This window comes from Ovis aries, chromosome 12, assembly GCF_016772045.2.
Source record: "Ovis aries strain OAR_USU_Benz2616 breed Rambouillet chromosome 12, ARS-UI_Ramb_v3.0, whole genome shotgun sequence".
NCBI lineage: Eukaryota > Metazoa > Chordata > Mammalia > Artiodactyla > Bovidae > Ovis > Ovis aries.
In genome coordinates, this window is record NC_056065.1 from 42,832,343 (window position 1) to 42,855,018 (window position 22,676).

The 22,676-nt window shown below is 42.8% G+C and overlaps 1 protein-coding gene and 1 non-coding gene across 5 annotated transcripts in view; one reads left to right on the forward strand and one right to left on the reverse strand.

Moving 5' to 3' along the window:
* Positions 1–814: 814 nt before the first annotated feature.
* The window catches only part of NMNAT1 (nicotinamide nucleotide adenylyltransferase 1), a 55,517-nt gene continuing 33,655 nt past the window's right edge, over positions 815–22,676 (reverse strand). For 3 of the 4 annotated variants that reach the window (XM_015099223.4, XM_004013736.5, XM_015099222.3), the window contains 4 exons: positions 9,854–10,022; positions 8,078–8,261; positions 4,931–5,076; positions 815–4,177 (listed from right to left, as the gene is read on the reverse strand). In XM_015099223.4, coding sequence (XP_014954709.1) covers positions 3,777–4,177; positions 4,931–5,076; positions 8,078–8,261; positions 9,854–9,968 — 846 coding nt within the window. In that variant the 5' untranslated portion in view covers positions 9,969–10,022 and the 3' untranslated portion in view covers positions 815–3,776. Of the gene's footprint in view, positions 4,178–4,930; positions 5,077–8,077; positions 8,262–9,853; positions 10,193–22,676 lie in introns of all 4 variants that reach the window. The other variant, XM_060396502.1, reaches the window with a different exon arrangement.
* On the forward strand, positions 6,084–6,156 carry TRNAW-CCA (transfer RNA tryptophan (anticodon CCA)). Its single transcript has one exon. It is a non-coding gene; the product is annotated as a tRNA-Trp (tRNA).

Below are 22,676 nucleotides of genomic sequence, written 5' to 3' on the forward strand. Positions count from 1 at the left end.
AAGGAGGCCCCAAAACATGTTATTATGCATGGCATTAGCAGCATCCTGGTATGGGGACAAAAAGCCAAGCAGCTCCTTCTGTGTATAAAGTTGCTGATTCATAAATGCCACAACAATAGGACCATTTCACTGTTACCAGGTCTCCTGGGAGGGTCCCTATGAGCCTTACCCAGCAGGCCCTGAGGTCAATACACTCAGCAAACTATGGGCACTTCTAGATGAAAAGGCTTCATAGTAGAAAAGAAGTTTCTAGCACTGGAACCTTCCTGCAGTTCAGACATACTTCAGATAAACTTGTGTAGTTTTCCAGGAGAAGAAATCAAAGTTAAATTTTGATAACTTCATCGACTTCTAGCAATAGTTCTATTGCTATTTTTCAGTACTGCTCCAATTTTTAAACTCCAAAAAACTGAGGAGCAGGGGAATGATTCTCATTTCTATGATCTGAGGTTATGACCTTTCATTCATTCAGCAGGTTGAGAGACTGAAACCACTGAGCGTCAAGCTTTGTATTCTCTGTCTTTGAGAAACAGATCCATTGACTTCAGTAAGAATAAGCCAGGAATGGGGACTTCCATGGTGGTCCAGTGGTTAAGAATCTACCTTCCAATGCAAAGGACACAGGTTCAGTCCCTGGTTGGGGAACTTAGATCCCACATGCCACAGTTGGTGAGCTGCCACTATTGACCCTGGGGGCCTCAGCTAGAGAGAAGTCTGCATGCCACAATGAAAGATCCCACAGGCTGCAACCAAGACCCAATGCAGCCATAAATAAATAAGTAAAAATTAAAAGAAGAGGCCAAGAGCCATATAATTTACATTTGCCAACTTTATTTCCTTTTTAAAACTGTGGCTTCAGATAAGACTATTCAACTGCACAGATTTAAGTGTGTTTTTTTTTTTTTCTTCTGCAGAGGCATAAATCCTTCATCCGGAGTAGTGTAGTATGCAATGTGAATAATTCGGTGTAGGTAAGCAAAGATAAATTATTCTACTTCCTTTAGAAAGTTAACTTTAGTCCTGTTTCTATCACAGAATGATTTTCATGAACCATAAAACTATTCTAAAAAAAGCTATTTCTGGCCTTTGTGCTTTCAGTTCAGTCGCTCAGTCGTGTCTGACTCTTTGCGACCCCATGAATCGCAGCACGCCAGGCCTCCCTGTCCATCACCATCTCCCGGAGTTCACTCAGACTCATGTCCATTGAGTCAGTGATGCCATCCAGCCATCTCATCCTCTGTCGGCCCCTTCTCCTCCCGCCCTCAATCCCTCCCAACATCAGAGTCTTTTCCAATGAGTCAACTCTTCGCATGAGGTGGCCAAAGTACTGGAGTTTCAGCTTCAGCATCATTCCTTCCAAAGAAATCCCAGGGCTGATCTCCTTCAGAATGGACTGGTTGGATCTCCTTGCATTCCAAGGGACTCTCAAGAGTCTTCTCCAACACCACAGTTCAAAAGCATCAATTCTTTGGCACTCAGCTTCTTCACAGTCCAACTCTCATATCCATACATCACCACTGGAAAAACCATAGCCTTGACTAGAGGGACCTTTGTTGGCAAAGTAATGTCTGCTTTTGAATATGCTATCTAGGTTGGTCATAACTTTTCTCTCAAGGAGTAAGCGCCTTTTAATTTCATGGCTGCAGTCACCATCTGCAGTGATTTTGGAGCCCAAAAAAATAAAGTCTGACACTGTTTCCACTGTTTCCCCATCTATTTCCCATGAAGTGATGGGACTGGATGCCATGATCTTCATTTTCTGAATGCTGAGCTTTAAGTCAACTTTTTCACTCTCCTTTTCCACTCATCAAGAGGCTTTTTAGTTTCTCTTCACTTTCTGCCATAAGGGTGGTGTCATCTGCATATCTGAGGTTATTGATATTTCTCCCAGCAATCTTGATTCCAGCTTATGCTTCTTCTAGCCCAGTGTTTCTCATGATGTACTCTGCATATAAGTTAAATAAGCAGGGTGACAATATACAGCCTTGACATACTCCTTTTCCTATTTGGAACCAGTCTGTTGTTCCATGCCCAGTTCTAACTGTTGCTTCCTGACCTGCATATAGGTTTCTCAAGAGGCAGGTCAGGTGGTCTGTATTCCCATTTCTTTCAGAATTTTCCACAGTTTATTGTGATCCACACAGTCAAAGGCTTTGGCATAGTCAATGAAGCAGAAATAGATGTTTTTCTAGAACTCTCTTGCTTTTTTGATGATCCAGCAGATGTTGGCAATTTGATCTCTGGTTCCTCTGCCTTTTCTAAAACCAGCTTGAACATCTGAAAGTTCTTGGTTCACATATTGCTGAAGCCTGGCTTGGAGAATTTTAAGCATTACTTTACTAGCATGTGAGATGAGTGCAATTATGCGGTATGGGTAAAACTGCCACAGAATTTTAATCAGTAGCAAATCATATAACAAGTTTGTCTTTTTAACATAATGTTATGACTTCAATTATTATTTGAGTGTTCTACTTTGGTTAAAGTTCATACAAAAGAACAAGAGACAAAGCATAAAAAACAGGCTCTTTTTCTGCTTAAATTCACAAATGGCAGATTCACAGGGAATGGAACAGAAACTGCAAGGGTCTTTCAAAACTCAAGAGTTTTAGATTGAGACTGTGGAGCTTTCTTGCACAAACCATTCATCAGGGCCTCAAAACTCTGAGCTAAAGGAACTGCTGGGCTGACTCAGTGTGGTATTTCTCATGTCCCTTCATTGTTTGATTATTAAGCTATTAGTAAAGGCTAAGAGCATTCACACTTCATAAAATCCTTGAATGAGGCCTCTTTCATTCTCTGGCATGAGACTCCTTGAATAAGAGACCTCACTCTCAGAGGTCTCTTATGTGCTAAGAGAATCCGTGCATAACATGTGGACAGCAGAGGCTCCCTATCTGTCAAGGGCATCAGAAACACCTGTGTACCTTTCTAAACGCTCCAGGGCCTGGACGCCTCTTCCTACCTCCAAAAGTGATGCTGCAGGCAACATGCCTTAGCAAAGCTTCACTGGCCTTCTGAGATGTGTCAGAGAGAATGAACAACTGGTGTAAAGTGTCTTCCAGATCATTCACAGGTTGTATTCTGCACAGCTGGAGATAGCTGATGCCTTTTACAAGATCATTATTTTAAGAGTTGTTTGGCCACTTTTAGGCATGCATAAAATGTTCATTCCTTTCATAACTTAAGTCAGGATCTTAAGTGGACTCTTAATTTTCTTTTTTTTTTTTTTTTTTTCGCTGCACAGCATGTGGGATGTTAGTTCCTGATCAGGGATTAAGGCCAGGCCCTCGGCAGTGAGAGTGCAGTCCTAACCACTATACCACCAGGAAATTCCTAGACTTCACTTTTCGCACTTCACTTCTCTTTATGTGGTAAAGTCAGGGTGCTCTTTTTGAATTGTTTTTGTACTTAGTTTGATGGAATGTTCCTCTGGTTTTAGTCCTGCTAATCTCTTGTTTTAAAGATAAAGGAACTTGTGGACTTCCCTGGTAGTCCATTGGTTAAGACTCTGTGCTCCCACTGCACTGGTTCGATCCCTGTTTGGGGAACTAAGATTCCGCATGCTGCATGGCATGGCCAAACTAAAAACAACATATTGAACACATTCATCTTAGCAACTTCTAGTAAAAAGATAAACCTAACTTTAATTTACTGCTGATTTTACCAAACTGTTAAACTTTATTAAAGAGAATAACAATTTCTTCCCCTAGTTACTAACACCCACATGGTTTCAAACTCCCAAAAAAGAAGTCTAAAATACCATGCTGTAGAATTTCTTATGCCTTAACTTCTGTAGTGTTTCTCTGCAAAGGAGCCAGGACCACTCCAACATTCCTCTCCTCACTCTCAGAGCTATACAGATTATGCTTTTCAATATATTCTTGTACAAGATCGGGGACCAAGTAGCGAATGCTCTGGCCCCTCCTGAGGGCTCGCCGGATCTTCGTGGAGGAGATGTCATTGGTGATCCATTCGTTCACCAAGTGAATGTTGTTCTGGTGTTTCCACAGTACGTCGGATTCGTAGATGAACTTCTGGGCATCATTCCCAGCCCGAGTAATACATATGAGCCCGTGGTCTCCCAGGATTTTGGTGATATCCTCACTCTTCCATAGATTGGGCACACCAAAGGACTCCAAAAAATCTGCTCCACACAGCAGCTTCACCTTTGGCACACCTGGGAAAAAGAGAAAATAGAGCCTCAGGGATTGTTTTTTTTAATAACTCCTGGCATCAAAATGAATGTGTAGGACTCTCCCTGGTGGTCCAGCGGTTAGGAATCCAGCTGCCAATGCAGGGGACATGGGTTCAACCCCTGGTCCAAGAAGATCCCATATGCGGTGGGGCAGCTAAGCCCATGGGCCACAACTACTGAGCCTGAGCTCTAGAGCTGGTGTTCCATAACAAGAGAAGCCACCTCAATAAGAAGCCCATGCACAGCAACAAACAGTAGCCCCTGTTCACTGCCACTACAAAGAGCCTTGGTGCAGCAACAAAGATCCAGTGCAGAAAAAAAAAATGTGTATGTCTGTTTTTCTGAGGATTCATAATTTTTATCAGATTCAGCTTTTCCAAAAAGAGATCCAGACCTGACCTACCGCAGGAGAAATAAACTCAGGGTGCCTCTGACTCTCCTTTCCTCCTATCAGAAAACTAACACGGGGCGGAGAGTTTCCTCGTGGCCTAGTGGTTACAAATTTGGGCTTTCACTGCCGCAGCCTGAGTTCAATCCCTGTTTGGGGAACTGAGATCCCACAAGTTGTGTGATACAGCCAAAGGAAGAACAAAAAAAGAAAGAAAAAAGAAAACTAACAAGGGGCATTTTCCAGGCACCCACACACATTGAATATGAAAGCAAATACAAAGGGGGCTTGCCCAGCCTTAGAGTCTTAACAGCCCGCATTGCTAAGTCCTGGGAAAACATAAAGACCTTTCGTTTTTGTTTGCTCTAGGGATTTCTTTTCACTAAAATCTTGTTTTTGTTCAGCCCACTTTCTCTTCCGTCCAGGCTTTTCCAGCACGGGTGAGTTCTGCTGGGGATCACAGATACTGGCCTCCAGCTTCTCTTGATGGTGTCTATAAAACAACAAAGCAACAGAATATTTATTTCTCTTTCTCACAATGCTCAACTGAAATATCATCCCCATGGAGAGGCCTGAGAGCCTCTGACACAAAGTTAAAGGTTGGGAGCTGTTAAAAATGTGTAACCACAGGTACACACAATACCTGATTATTCAGAAAGGATACCTTCAAGTACACAGTACTGTCAGGTCAAGATGGATGCTAGTCAAGACGCAGTGGCCCTGGGCTCTGGCTGTCAAGAATGGAAAGCAACAGGGACTTCCCTGGTGGTCCAGTGGTTAAGAATCCACCTGCCAGGGCAGGGGACACAGGTTCAATCCCTGGAATTGAACTAAGAGACTAAATCCCATGTGCCACAACTACTGAAACCTGCATGGTCTACAGCCTGTGCTCTGCAACAAGAGAAGGCACTACAAAGAGAAGCCCGTGCACGGTAACTAGAGAAAGTCCTTGCACAGCGACAAAGACCCAGCACAGTCAAAACTAAACTAAGGAAATAAATTAAAAGAATAGAGAGTAGGGAAACTCCTGGGAGCACAGCAAATGGTAGCTATTACTATCCTAAGCTGTATGTGTCTGTGTCACAATGACCAGAGTTAAAACGCTGATTATCTATTATGTGTTAACCACTACACCAAATCTCTTGCATGAATGATTTGATGAAATCTTCTCAACATCCCATGTCATAGTATTATTATCCCCATAATGGAGAGGAAGTACAGGCTTAGAGTTTGTACCCCCAGCTTCTAGTAGAGCCTCTTAGACATAGGAGGTAGTCAAGAACAACCAGATTGAGTAAATGTTTTGGTTACTATAAAGCAACTATAGTACTGCCAGCATTCTATCAGAATTGTTTATTATACCTATTGAGAGAGAAGGACAGTGACCAATTTGCCCAAGGTCATTTAGCTTATAGATGGCAGAGCCAGAATTTGAATCCCAACAGCCTGGCTTCAGAGCCCACACCCTTGACCACTGAGGAGTATGGCCTGCCTAGGACTTCCCTGGTGGTCCAGTGGCTAAGACTCCACGCTTCCAATGCAGGGGACCCAGGTTCGATTCCTGGTCAGGGAACTAGATCCCACATGCCACAGCTAAAGATCCCTCATGCTGCAACGAAGATTGAAGATGCTATGCAACTTAACTAAGACCTGACACAGCCAAATAAATAAATAAAAATAAATATTTTTTAAAAAGAGTATGGCCTAACCTAGTAATGAAGAATTCAATGCCGAGGATAAGGTCTGAGGGTGTGACAAGTGTCTGAAGCCTAAGCGGAAGGGCCCACAGGCAGGATCTGTATGCAGCTTCACTCCGGCTGGCAGGATGTCCACGGCTTTATAGTAGTAGTTACCCAGGTAACAGGAGCAACATGTGTGAGAGACAACTGTGGGCCCCTGGTGCCCGTAACCCCCTTCCCTCAGGAATGAACAGGAAGGTTATTCTGGAGCCAAAGAGGGCTGGGTGAGGAGGGGCCTGGTCTCTGATGGGAGAATTTCTGACCAATGAATAGAAGTCACCCTCTTCTCCCTGCTAAGCTTCTGGGTAAGTCACTGGGTTGGACGTTGTCTGCTGGCTAGGTTCAATCCCACCCTGAAATCACTTCCCAGAGGTCCTCAGAGGCAGAGAGATTTGGGAGGCTCTGGACCTTGACAGGTTGGCATGGAGGCCAGACCCTATATTCCACCGTCCTGTCCCTCACGCTAGGAGCCTGGGACAGTTTAACCGCCGCATTTGTGGCAGCAGAAGCAGGAATAGTTTCCTGAACTTCAGCTGCAGTTAAGGGGACATGATCTTGAAACAAACCACCACTTCCACTCCTCCAGCCCTTTCAACCTAAAGTCCCTTTCTGCTTAAAATGCTCAGAGTGGTTCTATTTCCTATCCAAATCGTAATTAATATGGTTAGAACCAGAAGATTCAAAGAATAGACATTTCTAATAGACATCTCTAAGAATAGACATGAGACAGAAAGGTTTTTCAGAAAGCCCTTGTGTTTTATACTCAAGAGAACTTGCTTGCTTAGTAGCTCAGTCGTGTCTAACTCTTTGTAACCCCACGGACTGTACCCTCCAGGCTCCTCAGTTCATAAGATTTCCCAGACAGGGATACTGGAGTGCGTTGCCATTTCCTCCTCCAGGGGTTCTTCCCAACCCAGGGACTGAACCCACGCCTCCTGTGTCTCCTGCCTTGCAGGCAGATTTCTTACTCACTGAGCCACCGGGGATGTGCCACTCAAGAGAACATTAAGTAGTAATTAGATGTCACTCACTCTGGGTTCTGAATCCTTAAACTGGAACGGTTTCAGAGTCCTGAGCACAGTGATCTGTGACAACTCCCTATATGCTATAATGGAAGCAGCATCCAAACCAGGTCTCTCTGTGATCAAGAATCATGGCCTCTCTTCCTTAAATTACCTATCTTCATCTTTCTACATATATATAAAATTTTATTTATTTATTTATGGCTGTGCTGGGTCTCTACTGCTGTTTGGGCTTTCCTCTAGCTGTGGCGAGCAGAGGCTACTCTCAAGCACAGGCTACTCTCTAGCTGCAGTGAGCAGTGGCTTCTCTTGTTGCTGAGCATGGGCTTCACTAACTGTAGCACATAGGCTTAGTAGCTGTGGTGCTCAGGCTTAGTTGCTCTGTGGCACAGGGGAACTTCCCGGACCAGGGAATGAACCAGTGCCTCCTGCACTGGCAGGCAGATTCTTTACCGCTGAGCCACCAGGGAAGCCCAATTATCTGCCTTTGTCTTTTATACCTGAGAAGACTGACCACAGTGTCATCATCTTACAGCTTTACCTTTTTCACCAGGGCACAGACAGGCCAAGTATACTTCCTGTTCTTTTACAGGGATGTACACAGTTAACAAGCATGCAAACATCTCAAAACACAATAAAAGACACAAAGGCTGAATAGTACCCAGGCCTGTTCATGTGCTTCGCAGCCTTGTGATGACCCCACACAGGAACTGCAGGACTTCACCATGATTACCTTAGCACCTTGGCTGTCTCTGTCCACTCTTTCTGAAGACTTTCCCATGTATCAACTTCTATCCATTTTGAGTTCTTGGTGGCAAGTTCTGCCATGATAACTCGGTGACAGGCAGAGATGAGTCCTTTCTTCTTATATGCATCGCCGACTGGAGAAATTATGCCTTTGATAACTTTATATTTTCCTGGGGTAAAGAATTAGACTTTACATAAGGTATAACAGATTAGATTTTATGTACAGGAAATAGAATCATCAATATGGTTTCATAGTCACAGGTCCCCTCCTCCTTTTTTTTAAACAATGACACAAGTTTACTTATTTATTTTTAAATGTGGTAAAATATACATACATAAAATTTACCATTTAAACCATTTTAAGTGTACAATATTGTGACATGTTATACAACCATCACTACAATCCATCTCCAGAACTCTTTCAACTTCCCCAACTGAAATTTCGTACCCATCAAACAGACCACCCATTCGTCAGCAGTTTATTAATAAATTTTGATTGATATTGCCAAACTGTCTTATGTGTATGTTAGTCGATCAGTTGTGCCCGAAACTGCCTTGTAAAAAGCCTTAATCCATTGAATATCCAAGAGCCCATTCCTTCCCAACACCTGATATTTGACATTATCAAGTTTTAAAAATTCTTGTCAAGGTGATGGGAAAAATATCACTCTATTATTTTAGTTCCCTGATTATTAGTGAGTTGGCACACTCATCCATCTATCAACACATAGCATGATTATTTCCATAACAAAACAAAATGAATCTGTGTATATGCAGGGGAGAAAAAGTTTTCTTGCACCTTCTTAGGGTCCCTGGCTGGTGTAAACTGACAAAGAATAGATTGACAGGAGAAAAGCATATGAATTAACTTAATGTAAGATTTATGTGACAGGGGAACCTTAATAAGGAAATGAAGAGCCCAAGACACAGTTAAACCTAAGTATTCTTATGCTAGGTTTGATGAAGAGTGAACAGTCATGGGGAAAAATGACAGAGCAAGGAGTGCAGGAGATCAAACCAGTCAATCCTAAAGGAAATCAATCCTTAATATCATTGGAAGGACTGATGATGAAGCTGAAGTTCCAATATTTTGGCCACCTGATGCAAAGAGCTGACTCATTGTAAAAGACCCTGATGCTGGAAAAGACTGAAGGCAAGAAGAGAAGGGGACGACAGAGGACGATATGGTTTGATGGCATCACCAACCCAATAGACATGAATTTGAGCAAGCGCTAGGAGACGGTGAAGGCCAGGGAAGCCTGGTGTGCTGTAGTCCATGGGGACACAAAGAGTCGGACAAGACTGAGCGACTTAACAACAAAGAGTACAAGGTAAGTGTAGGAGCTTTGGGGAATCCAACAAGTCCTGTCTGCTTGGCATTCCTTTCTCTTCACAGATAAGGATGCTCCATTTCTCTGAGTTTAGGGAGGGCATCTGTTGCGTGAATGTTTTACAATCTGCTTCATAGGCTTCCCTTGTGGCTCACCTGGTAAAGAACCCACTTGCAATGCGAGAGACCTGGGTTCAATCCCTGGGTTGGGAAGATCCCTTGGAGAAGGCAAAGGCTACCCACTCCAGTATTCTGGCCTGAAAAATTCCATGGACTTTCACTTTCAGGGAAGAGGGGTGGAGGGCAAAGTGACCTTCCTGCTTCTGCTGTTTTATCAAAATCCGCCAGCTTAAAATGTCCAATAGGCCAAGGTGCCACATTTTACGGCAGTGTATCCTGAACCCCATCGTTGCTGCTGGTTACTGTTCCTACCTGTTCCATTCATGTAGTCCTTGGCCAGCTCAAACAGCCGGAGGTGCATGTTGGTGATAGGATTAAAGGACCCACAAGCAAGGAGAACTACTTCTGTCTTCTCTGAGTTCTCCATGCTGAGAGTTTGAAGTTGTTGATCTAAATGGAAAACTGACACTTCTCTTATTGCCTGCAAAGGAAAAAGAAAGTAAGTTCAGTTCAAGGTCTTTTGATGTCTTTCCACATACTCATTTCAAGCAAATGGAGGGACTTTCCTGGTGGTCCAGTGGTTAAGACTCTGCACTTCCAATGCAGTGTGCTCGGGTTCAATCTCTGGTTGGGGAGCCAAAATCCCACATGCTGCAGTCAAAAAGTAAGAAACAAACAAAAAACATCACCAATAAAAAACCCACAAACCAAAGAGATGGAAAAAATGCTTGGCTTCAGTGACTACACTGGGTGAATTGCAAAAATGGCTCCATTTCCCCACCCTTCCTTTCCAATGTGATTTTATAGCTCTTTTCATAAAGGAATGGAATCTTCCCACCCTCTGTGACTTGCTTTGGCCCAAATAACATGGCACATGGGAAAACATGCCCATTCTGATCCTAGGCCTCTGAGGCATTGTGCACACCCACTCTCCTTTGGACTCCTGCCCTTCCATGAAGACAAGCCCAGGCCAGCCTGTTGGAGGATGACAGAACCTGCAGGACAGAGACGATGCTCCCGCTGACAGACAGCCAATAGCCAGCTGCCTGGCCGAGGCCATCCTAGATCAGTCAAGCCTCAATCTGCCCAGAAGCACAAGCAGGTCAGGTGAGGTCAGCTGAGCCTGGATCAGCTGGCCCACAAGGTGGGCCTAGACTTATGAGCAAACATGAAAGCTTAATGGTGCTGAGACTGCACTATTGTGGCCATGGGTAACAGAACAGTGACACTGTGCAGGGTGCCACTATGTCTAGCTGCTCAGTCACGTCTGACTCTTTGAGACCCTCTGGACTGTAGCCCCCCAGGCTCCTCTGTCCGTGGAATTCTTCAGGCAAGAAGACTGGAGTGGGTTGCCATTTCCTCCTCCAGGGGATCTTCCTGACGCAGGGATCAAACCTGTGTTTCCTGCACTATAGGTGGATTCTTTACCTGATAAGCCACCGGGGAAGGCCCACAATGACATTATTATCCACCAAAGATAACTCCCCAACAACCCGTCCTTCGAAACTGTACTTTTCCTCTTAGTCAACAAGGTCATATTATCACTTTCAACTGAGTAACAGTTTTCAATTGACAAACTCTTCCTGATACTGATTATTCCATTTGATCCTTCCAAAACCCTACTGAAGTAATGCAAGGCAACTTATTTTAAATTATTTAATTTTTTTTAATTAGGAGGAATTTACCCAAATGCCTTAAAAATAAACTCATACCTTCTATCATTGCTTTTCTTTCCGATTCTTATTTTATACTGGAGCATAGTTAACAATGTTGCATTAGTTTCAGGTGCACAGCCAAGTGACTCAGCTATACATATACATGTGTCTACTCTTTTACAAATTCTTTTCCCCTTTAGGCTATTACAGAATATTGAGCAGAGGGACTTGGTGAACCTTTCCAACTCATATCACTCATTTCTAATGACTTACTTCTTTTTAAAAAATATTTTAATTTATTTTTGGCTGCACGTTGGTGCTATGCACAGGGTTTCTCTACTTGCAGCAAGTGGGGGCTACTCTCTAGTTGCAGCGTGAAGACTTCTCACTGTGGTGGCTTCTCTTGTTGCAGAGCATGGGCTCTAGAGTACCAACTGAGTTGCTCTGCAGTGTGCGGGACCTTCTCAGAATAGGGACTGAACCTGGGTCCCCTGTATTGGCAGGCAGATTCTTTATCACTGGAGAACCAGGGAAGTACCAGCTCTAATCACTTCTTTAACAAACAGTCTATTAACTATCAATAAAAAAAATACCTTCACTACTGTGAAGTTTAAAATATTCTTACATATCAAGTTATGTTTCAAAATAATAATTCTGAGCACTTACAAAGATAATTCCAATGATGCCAAAATGCTGAAAGCACTTTGGGAACTTTTGGGGGATCACCTGTAGAGCTCAAAGTATTTTTATGATTAATGTAGAAATACAATGAATGACCACAACAACATTTATAGGATACTCTACTTATAAACTAATTTCATGCACATTATCATTTAATTTTCACCAAAAAAGAAAAAGAATGGCCGAGGACATTTACTTTATTCCAAATAATAACCTATTGCTACGTATTTAGTTTTTCCAGTTAATCGTCTATCATTAGTCATTTAGGTTTATCTAATTCTCCATTATTACGAACATCTCAAAGAAGAAATAATGAGTTGAAAATGAATTGGAAATTAAGGCTATAAAACCCCTCATTGTGTGCTCCTAAGTCTTGCCAACACTCAAAGACCTGCATAAGGATCATTTATTTATAGCCCAATAGTGTTCAGACCAAATTGCTAGGATGACCAACTTACTTTCGCTCCAATTTTTTGCTCTCATTGGACAGAGTTACTGAGTGGCGACCCAGGGCTAGAATTTAGGTATTGTGATTCCTAGGTTCTCCAGCACCAAAGAGAAAATTGAGAGGTAAATTGGGGCTGTGTAGATTGGAAATGAGCCCTCCTAACTGAGAAGCTGAGAAATGGCAACCTCAGTTCCATAGATAACACGAAACTCTGAAGGTTTCTGAGCAATGGCGTGGCAACAGGGTTCTAGAAAAACAAGGTGATGTTGGTGTTACATGGTTGTATGACAGATTTTATTTTCTTGGGCTCCAAAATCACTGCAGATAGTGACTGCAGCCATGAAATTAAAAGATGCTTGCTCTTTGGAAGGAAAGCTATGATAAACCTAAACAGCATATTAAAAAGCAGAAACATCACTTTGCCAATGAAGGTCCGTAGAGTCAAAGCTATGGTTTTTCCAGCAGCCGTGTATGGATGTGAGAGTTGGACCATTAAGAAGACTGAGCACCAAAGAATTGATGTTTTTGAACTGTGGTGTTGGAGAAGACTCTAGAGAGACCCTTGGACAGCAAGGAGATCAAACCAGTCAATCCTAAAGGACATTAGTCCTGAATATTCATTGGAAGAACTGATGCTGAAGCTGAGGCTCCAGTACTTTGGCCACCTGATGCAAAGAACTGACTCATTGGAAAAGACCCTGATGCTGGGAAAGATTGAAGGCAGGAGGAGAAGGGGGTGACAGAGGATGAGATGGTTGGATGGCATCACCAATTCAAGGCACATAAATCTGTGCAAATTTTGGGAGATAGTAAAGGACAGGGGAGCCTGGAGTGCTGCAGTCCATGGGGTCACAAAGAGTTGGACACAACTTAGTGACTGAATAGCAGCAAATGGCTATATGACCCTGACCTGACCATTTAACTTTGTGTCCTCATCTGTAAAATAGAGATAATGGCATGATATGGCAAAACGCTGATCACATTGCCTGGCACAGTGGCAAAATAAATGGTAGCTGTTATTTGTGAGGAAGTGATAATACTGATGTCAGTGATGCTATCAGATTAACTAGAAGGGGCAAAGCAAGAGAGGAAGTCCAGTTAAAAGTAATGAGAACTTCCGTTTAAGTACAGTTGGTGGGAATGGAAATTAGGAAACATGTATTCAATAAATACTTGAGGTGTACTCCAAACAGCGGCAGGAATCACAGGGACACTGCTAACTGTGAAGAGGAAATAAAGGGGACAAGGATCAATAATGCTTCACACAACATTAAAAAAGAGTTCATGGGTTAGAATGATTTAAATGTACCTTTCAATTATCATCCCAAGGATGACACCAGGATTCACTTGGGGCTTATTGCCTCTGCCCACCTGTTACCTGCCCCACCCCATACTCATGCAAACAAAGCACCTATGCTATTATGGGGTGGTCTGGGCCCACCGGGAAATTAGGGTGTCTGTTCAGCTACTGAGCGTGCTCTCAAGGACCCTGGTGGAGGCTCTCGGTTCAGCTGGAGTCCAGCCTTGGTTCTGGTCCCAACCATCTCAAGTTTCAGGTACCACGCTCCAGGGAGACTGAGCAGGTCTCGGAGGGAGGGAGTTGCTTGCTGTTCAGAGAAGGAAGGATGGAAGAGCCTGAAGCGCTCTCCCTGCCCTTGGGGATGGGCTCAGGTTTCCAGGTCCTCCCCAGGGGAAGGACTGAGAAGGGAAAGCTGATCTCTCAGCCTAAAGGAAGCTTTCCCTCTTTTCACATTCGTGACCTGTCTCAAATATCCAACTCAGTGTTACTAATTCACTGTTAACACAGCCAGCTTTAGACTTCAGAACCTTAAAGCCATAGAAGAATCAAGTTACAGGGAGCTCCTATCATAGCCTAGAGTGGCTTTAAAAGAACTAGGACCTGTCCCTCTCCCCTGGAGAGAACTTCCTCCGTATCCCCCAGGGTTCGCAGGGTTGGTGTGTAGGGATGGAGGCCCTGGCAGGTGGAGAAGAGGTCTAGAAGCTCTAACAGGACTGTTCCGGATCCTCCGTGCCCTGCTCCAGGTGCTCCGGGACCCGGGTCACCATGATTCACTTCTGTCTGGCTCACTCAGCCTATCGCTTGCACTGTTGGCTGCCAAGATCTCACCAGCTCAGGCTGTAAGTGTCCCTCCCCAGCCCACTGTGGCAAAAAGGTCATTTCTTCCTGGGGCTGTCTTGAGGCTTAAGGGCTTCCCTGGTGGCTCAGATGGTAAAAAATCTGCCTGCAATGCAGGAGACCCAGGTTCGACCCTTGGGTCGGGAAGATCCCCTGGAAGAGGGTGCAGCAACCCACTCCAGTATTCTTGCCTGGAGAATACCATGGACAGAGGAGCCTGGCGGGCTATAGTCCATGGGGTTGTAAAGAGTGGGATACCACTGAGCGACTAACACACTTGGAGGTTGAAGGGAAATTAGTTTCAGTTTTAAAATTATCACTAAGTTTCAAAAACACTGATGTGTAAACGTTAATGAAACATTTTGCAAACATTAAGTCAGCTTTTAAAACATAAACTTAAAAAAAACTGGTTTTCTTGTCACACTTCAGGATGCTCAGTACAATTAAATCTATGTTGCCCGACTGCTAATGGGATTGACTTGGCAGCCCCTCAGATTTACAGCTCTAAAGGTACACTAGTTAGTTAGGATGTTAGTTAGCTCAGTAAAGCCCGACCATGCCACCCCCTGGATGGAGCCTGCCAGGCTCCTCTGTCCATGGAATTCTCCAGGCAAGAATACTGGAGTGGGTTGCCATTTTCTTCTCCAGGAGATCTTTCCGACCCAGGGATTGAACCTGGGCCTCCTGCACTGCAGGCAGATTCTTTACCGACTGAGCTACCAAAAAAGCCAAAGGGACACTTATGCTTTTATAATAGTAACCTTACACCCGAGACTCTTTTAGTTCCATGTGCCACTGCTTCAAATAGTTTGGGGGTGAGGGGGCCTTCCCTAGCATTCCAGGGGTTAAGACTCCAAGCTTCAGATCTCACATGCCAAAAAATAAAACAAAATAATAAATAAATAGTCTGGGGGTATATTTTCAAATTGCTTATTGTTTTGAGTATCTTCACTGGGGATAAACCTTTGTCTTTGGAGGGGAGATCTGATTCCTACAAGTGCCCTAAAGTCATTCAGTGCTAAATCCAATTAATAAAATAAATAATGAAGGTAAATAATAGTTTACAGTGAAGAAAGAGGACTACTAGTTAAGGAGAAAGATTTTCCTATATGCATGGAAGCTGCTGCTGCTGGTGCTAAGTTGCTTCAGTCATATCTGACTCCGTGCGACCCCATGGACTGCAGCCCACCAGGCTCCTCGGTCCATGGGATTTTCCAGGCAAGAGTACTGGAGTGGGGTGCCATTGCCTTCTCCATGCATGGAAGCTATGTACATGTAATTTCAAAAGAATTTTAAAAATGTTTGAGCAGTAACCACAGACCTCATTTCATTGTCTAAGTTGTGGTGGGCAGTTAACTCACTCAATGTGAGTTACCCAGTGTGAACTGCAGGTAGGGCTAACATAGCATAAGGGCGTGGCTGGGACTCTCAGTTCAGTTCAGTCGTTCAGTTGTGTCCAGCTCATTGCAACCCCATGGACTGCAGCACGCCAGGCTTCCCTGTCCATCACCAACTCCTGGAGCTTGCTCAAACTCATGTCTATCAGGTTGGTGATGCCATCCAACCATCTCATCCTCTGTCACCCCCTTCTCCTCCTGCCTTCAAACTTTCCCAGCATCAGGGTCTTTTCCAATAAGTCAGTTCTTTGCATCAGGTGGCCAAAGTACTGGAGCCTCAGCTTCAGCATCAGTTCTTCCAATGAATATTCAAGACTTATTTCCTTTAGGATTGACTGGTTTGATCTCCTTGCTGTCCAAGGGACTCTCAAGAGTGTTCTCCAACACCACACTTCAAAAGCATTCTTTGGCGCTCAGCTTTCTTTATAAATAAAGTCCAACTCTCACATCCATACAGGACTACTGGAAAAACCATAGCTTTGACTAGATGGACCTTTGTTGGCAAAATAATGTCTCTGATTTTTAATATGCTGTCTAGGTTGGTCATAGCTTTTCTTCCAAGAAGCAAGTGTCATTTAATTTCAAGTGTCTTTTAATTTCACTGCAGTCACCATCTGCAGTGATTCTTGAGCGCCTCCCCCCTCCCCACCAAAATAAAGTCTGTCACTGTTTCCACTGTTGCCCCATCTATTTGCCATGAAGTGATGGGACTGGATGCCACGATCTTAGTTTTTTGACTGTTGATTTGTAAGCCAGCCTCTTCCTCTCCTCTTTCACTTTCAACAAGAGGCTCTTCAGTTTCTCTTTCTGCCATAAGGGTGGTGTCATCTACATATCTGAGGTTATTGATATTTCTCCAGGCAATCTTGATTCCAGCTTGTGCTTCATCCAGTCTGGCATTTCACATGATGTACTCTACATAAAAGTTAAATAAGCAGGGTGACAATATATAGCCTTGATGTACTCCTTTCCCAATTTGGAACCAATTCATTGTTCCATGTCTGGTTCTAACTGTTGCTTTTTGACCTGCACACAGATTTCTCAGGAGGCAGGTAAGGTGGTCTGGTATTCCCATCTCCTGAAGAATTTCCCACTGTTTGTTGTGATCCATACAGTCAAAAGCTTTGATGTAATCAATAAAGCAGAAGCAGATGTTTTTCTGGAACGCTCTTGCTTTTTCTGTGATCCAACAGATCTTGGCAATTTGATCTCCTGTTCCTCTGCCTTTTCTAAATCCAGCTTGAACATCTGGATGTTCTCTGTTCATGTACTGTTGAAGACTCCCTTGGAGAATTTTGAGCATTACTTTGCTAGCATGTGAGAAGAGTACAATCGTGTGGTAGTTTGAAAATTCTTTGGCATTACCTTTCTTTGGTATTGGAATGAAAACTGACCTTTTCCAGTTCTGTGGCCACTGCTGAGTTTTCAAATTTGCTGGCATATTGAGTGCAGCACTTTCACAGCATCATCTTTTAGGATTTAAAACAGCTCTGCTGGAATTCCATCACCTCCACTAGCTTTGTTTGTAGTGATGCTTCCTAAGCCCTACTTGACTTCACATTCCAGGATGTCTGGCTCTAGGTGAGTGATCACACCATCATGGTTATCTAGGTTACTGAGATCTTATAGTTCTTCTATATATTCTGGCCACCTCTTCTTAATATCTTCTGCTTCTTTCAGGTCCACACTCTGTTTTTTATTGCGCCCATCTTTGCATGAAATGTTCCCTTGATATCTCTAATTTTCTTACTAGAGATCTCTAGTCTTTCTCATTCTGTTGTTTTCCTCTATTTCTTTGCATTGTTCAGTTAGGAAGGCTTTCTTAGCTCTCCTTGTTATTCTTTGGAACTCTGCATTCATATGGGTGTATCTTTCCTTTTCTCCTCTGCCTTTTGCTTCTCTTCTTTTCTCTGCTATTTGTAAGGCCTCCTCAGACAACCATTTTGCCTTTTTGCATTTGTTTTTCTTGGGGATGGTCTTGATCACTGCCTTCTATACCATGTCATGAACCTCTGTCCATAGTTCTTCAGGCACTCTGTCTATCAGATCTAATCCTTTGAATCTATTTGTCCCTTCCACTGTATAATTGTAAGGGATTTGATTTAGGTTATACCTGAATAGTCCAGTGGTTTCCCCTACTTTCTTAAATTTATGTCTGAATTTTGCAATAAGGAGTTCATGATCTGAGCCACAGTCAGCTCCTGGTCTTGTTTTTGTTGACTGTATAGAGCTTCTCCATCTTTGGCTGCAAAGAATACAATAAATCTGATTTGGGTATTGACCATATCGTGATGCCCATGTGTACAACTGTCTCTTGTGTTGTTGGAAGAGGGTATTTGCTATGACCAGTGCATTCTCTTAGCAAAACTCTGTTAGCCTTTGCCCTGCTTCATTTTTGTACTCCAAGGCCAAACTTGCCTATTACTCCAGGTATCTCGTGACTCTCAGAACTGGATTAAACTGTAGCTTTACCGCTTACTCCAATATTCTTGCCTGGAGAATTCCATGGACAAAGGAGCCTGGTGGGCTACAGTCCATAGGGTCCCAAAGAGTCAGACACAACTGATCAATTAACACTTACACTTTTACTTTACCGCTTACTATATTAGGTGTTTGTCCTGAGATAAGACATTTAATTTTTCTGAGCCTCAGTTTCTTCATTTATAAGATAGGAAACCACAATCTCATCTCATAGGATTGTGTGCGTTTTTAAAAATATATATTTACTTATTTGGCTGTGTTGGGTCTTAGTTGGGGCAGATGAGATCTTTGTTGAGGTGCCTGGACCCTCTAATTGAGGCTCGAGTCAGTAGTTGTGGTGCCTCAGCATGTGGGATCTTAGTTCACAGACCAGGGATGGAACCTGTGTTCCCTGCATTGCAAGGCAGATTCTTAACCACTGGACTACCAGGGAAGTCTGAACTGTATGCATATTAAGCGAAAAAGTAAATTTAAAATGTGACATATTTCTCTACTAATTATGAACAGTAATAACTCTTATTATTGCTTGTGGGTTGTCTTTTGGCATTAATTTACAGCCATGGTAAATAAATCAAGGTTCTCAAGATTCCTTAGAGACCAGTGTCACAGTGCCTGCTATATAGTATGTGCGTGATCAGTCATGTCCAACTCTTTGCAACCCCATGTACTGGGGCCCACCAGGTTCCTCTGCCCTTGGGATTTCTTAGGCAAGAACACTGGAGCACGTTGCCATTTCCTTCTCCAAGGGATTTTTCTGACCCACAGATCTAACCCTCATCTCCTGCATTGGCAAAAGGACTCTTTACCATGGTGCCACCTGGGAAGCCCGTCTGCTACATAGTAGGAACTCGATAAATGCTAACTATTGTCCTTAGTGTAGTATCATTAGACAATTTTGTTCTAATGGGATGGATCTCAATTCATCTTTGCTCTGTTTAAAATTTTATTTCTGAGGTTTGACGTAACATTACCATGAAACAGAACCTGAATTTGGTTTCTTAAAGCCATTCAAATCACTGAAACAGTAATGTACAATGTAATTCACTGTGTCCCATGCAGCCAAGTGACAGTGTTCCTGTTTGCCATCACCATTCTGACCCTCCAGTTCTATGTCCTTCTAAGGTAAGTTCTCTCTCCAGCCACCTCCGCACCTGGCAGCTCAGCATACACATCTTACCTGTGGGGTTGGTTTGGGTGCCCGCTGCCATTCCTGTTATGTGCTTAAATGCAGCCTGCCCCATTGTTTTGCCCCTCTTATCAATGGCAGTCACCTGCTCCACCTCTTTGAAAAGTCAAAACTCTCAGTCCAGTGAGGAGAGTTGGGATTTGGGCAGACAGAGTTTAACTTTAAACCAGCATTATACAGGTTAAAAGTTACACTTCCAGTAATAAGAAGTCCTTAAACGGGAAACAATGAGGGTGTGAATATTTCACTTTATGGATTCCCAAGAGACCAGGGCCAACAGCCTAGCATTAGCTGATGTCTCAAGGCTGAGGGCAACACAAGCACACTCAACTAGATTATGACTTGACCTGTTATTTCTGATTCTATGTCAGAAATCCACCTTGGCCAAAAAAGTCAGTTAACACCTTTTTCAATGGTCAAATGAAACAAATACAATTTTACACATTTAAAATAAATTGCAGTCCTAAAAACATGAAAATTCTAATAGAAATCTGAAAACTGAGATTCCACTTAAGTGATGGGGAAGGGCTGGAAACTACCTTGTAATTTACCTAAATTACCCCTTGTAATTTGCCTAATTCAAATTTGCCAGCTTCTACTAGGAGAGGTTTGTGTACTTCTACTATAAGATGCAGGGTATATTTCCTCACTCTAGAGGCCAGAATTTCCACAAAATGTTTTTTCACCAACGTATCGAATTAACATGAATTTTTAAATGGTGGGATTTCCCTGGTGGTGCAGTAGTTAAGAATCTGCCTGCCAATACAGGGGACACAGGTTTGATCCCTGGTCTGGGAAGATTCCACATGCCACAGGGCAACTTGGCCTGTGCACCGCAACTACTGAGTCTACGTGCTGCAACTGCTGAAGCCTGTGTGCCTAGAGCCCGTGCTCCATAAGAGAAACCACTGCGAGGAGAAGGCCCTGCTCACAGCTAAAGAAAGCCCGAGAGCAGCAGTGAAGACCCAGCACAGTCAAAAATAAAAAAGAGTTCTTTAAATTAAAGTAGGAAAAAAAATGGTGAACACTGTCCACAAATTAAGAATATTAATAACTCTTCGCATTAAGAATATTCATAACTCAATATTGTCATTAATGCTAGCACTAATTTGCAGTCATGGTAAAGAACAAAGGTTCTTAAGAGAAGGGAGTTGCCTGGAGCCAAATGAACCTCATGCCACAATTAGAATTCAAGGGTCAGCGCCATCTGGTTTTATGTTAACAGTGTGGATTTCTTCTAGTACTCAATTAGTGTATGACCTGGTATATTGATTTGTAGGCCTAGATCTTCTCGATATTGCAGTCAACCTCTCCTTACCAACCTGGTTAGCAATATCATCTTTACTTTCTTCACAGTTGGTAAGTGTGGAGTCATTCTTAATAAGTGTAGTCATATACTTATTGTCTATTTGCCAGATGCTGCTAGAACAAAAATGGATAAGACTTGTTGCTCTCCAAGAGCTCACAGACTGAAACCTGAGAAAAAACTCACATTTAAAATTCACGGAGAGGGGTTCAGGATGTGGGGGACACCTGTATCCATGGCTGATTCATGTCGATGCGTGGCAAAAACCACCACAATATTGTAAAGTAATTACCTTCCAATTAAAATAAATTAACTCATTTTTTTAATGAAATAAAATTCAGATGAAGGAAAATTTTAAAATGCTCCTTAGTGTCTCTTTGAGTTGTCCTACTATTTGAATATGAAACCAATTTAATATTGGGTTGGCCAAAAAGTTTATTCAGGCTTTCTAAACAAACTTTTCAGCCAACTCAATATAAACATTTTGATATTATAAAATTCTTTATAGTTATAACATAAAAATATCAGATTTACCCACTCATTTAATAATTAGATACTGAGAGGATGACATGGGTAGAAACACAGGGACCTCGACTACTTGAAGTCAAAAAGTGACACAGAAGAGTTGGACTCTGAAATGTGTAGAAGTTTTAGGAATATTTTGGCTAATATATTTTAGTTATATTTTCTTTTGTATGAACTTCTAATAGTGATGTGCAATTTAAATAAAGACATTTTATAAATTTTTATAAAATGAAAATAGTTATTGGGGTGCCATAAGGCAGGGTTCTAGAAAGAGTCTCTACTAAACCCCACCTCCACAAGAGGCAGTGTGTCCAATGGACAAGAGCACCAGCTATGGAGACTGAGGGAGGCCAGTTCAAACTCCCACATCCCAAACAGAAGAATCTGTTAATACTTCACCTCCCAGAGCTTCCCAGCCTTATCTAAGGGAATTCCCTGGAGGAAGAGCAATTAGGGCTCCATGCTCTCACTGTCAAGGCCCACACACCTGGAACTAAAATCCCACAAGATCCTTGGTGCAGCCAAAGAAAAAAAGGAGATTAAAAAACCTGCTTCGCAGTTTTGCTGTAAGATTTAAATGAGATAATGGGGTTATTATTTTAAAAAAGAACTGTCACAGTTACTATCACCAGCATTGCCAATAGTAAGAACACGACCTCTGTTGAGGAAAACCTTAGCCTGGCCAAGTTTTGAGCACTTTTTTTCTACAATAGATACACAAAGAAACACCAAGATTTAGCTTTGCATTCAAGAATATATTTCTGAATGAAATAACGCCATTTACAGCAACATGGATGGACCTAGAGATTATTATACTAAGTGAAGTTAGAAGTGAAAGTCGCTTAGTTGTATCTGACTGTTTGTGACCCCATGGACTATAGAGTCCATGAAACTCTCTGGGCCAGAATACTGGAGTAGGTAGCCTTTCCCTTTTCTAGGGGATCTTCCCAACCCAGCGATCAAACTCAGGTCTCCCACATTGCAGGGGGATTCTTTACCAGCTGTGCCACAGGGAAGCCACAAGTGAAGTGAGAAAGAGAAAGATAATACCACATAGTATCACTTGTAGTCACTCTAAAGTATGCCACAAATGAACGTATCTCTGAAACATATCTCCGAAATAGACTCACAGACACAGAGAACAGACTGTGGTTGCCAAGGCAGAGGTGGGGTGGGGGAGGGAAGGATTAGGAGTTTGGGATTAGCAGAGACAAGATATTACACACTGGATGGATCAACAACAAGGTCCTAAGGTACAGCCCAGAGAGCTATATTCAATATCCTGTGAAACACCATAATGGAAAAGCATATAAAAAAGA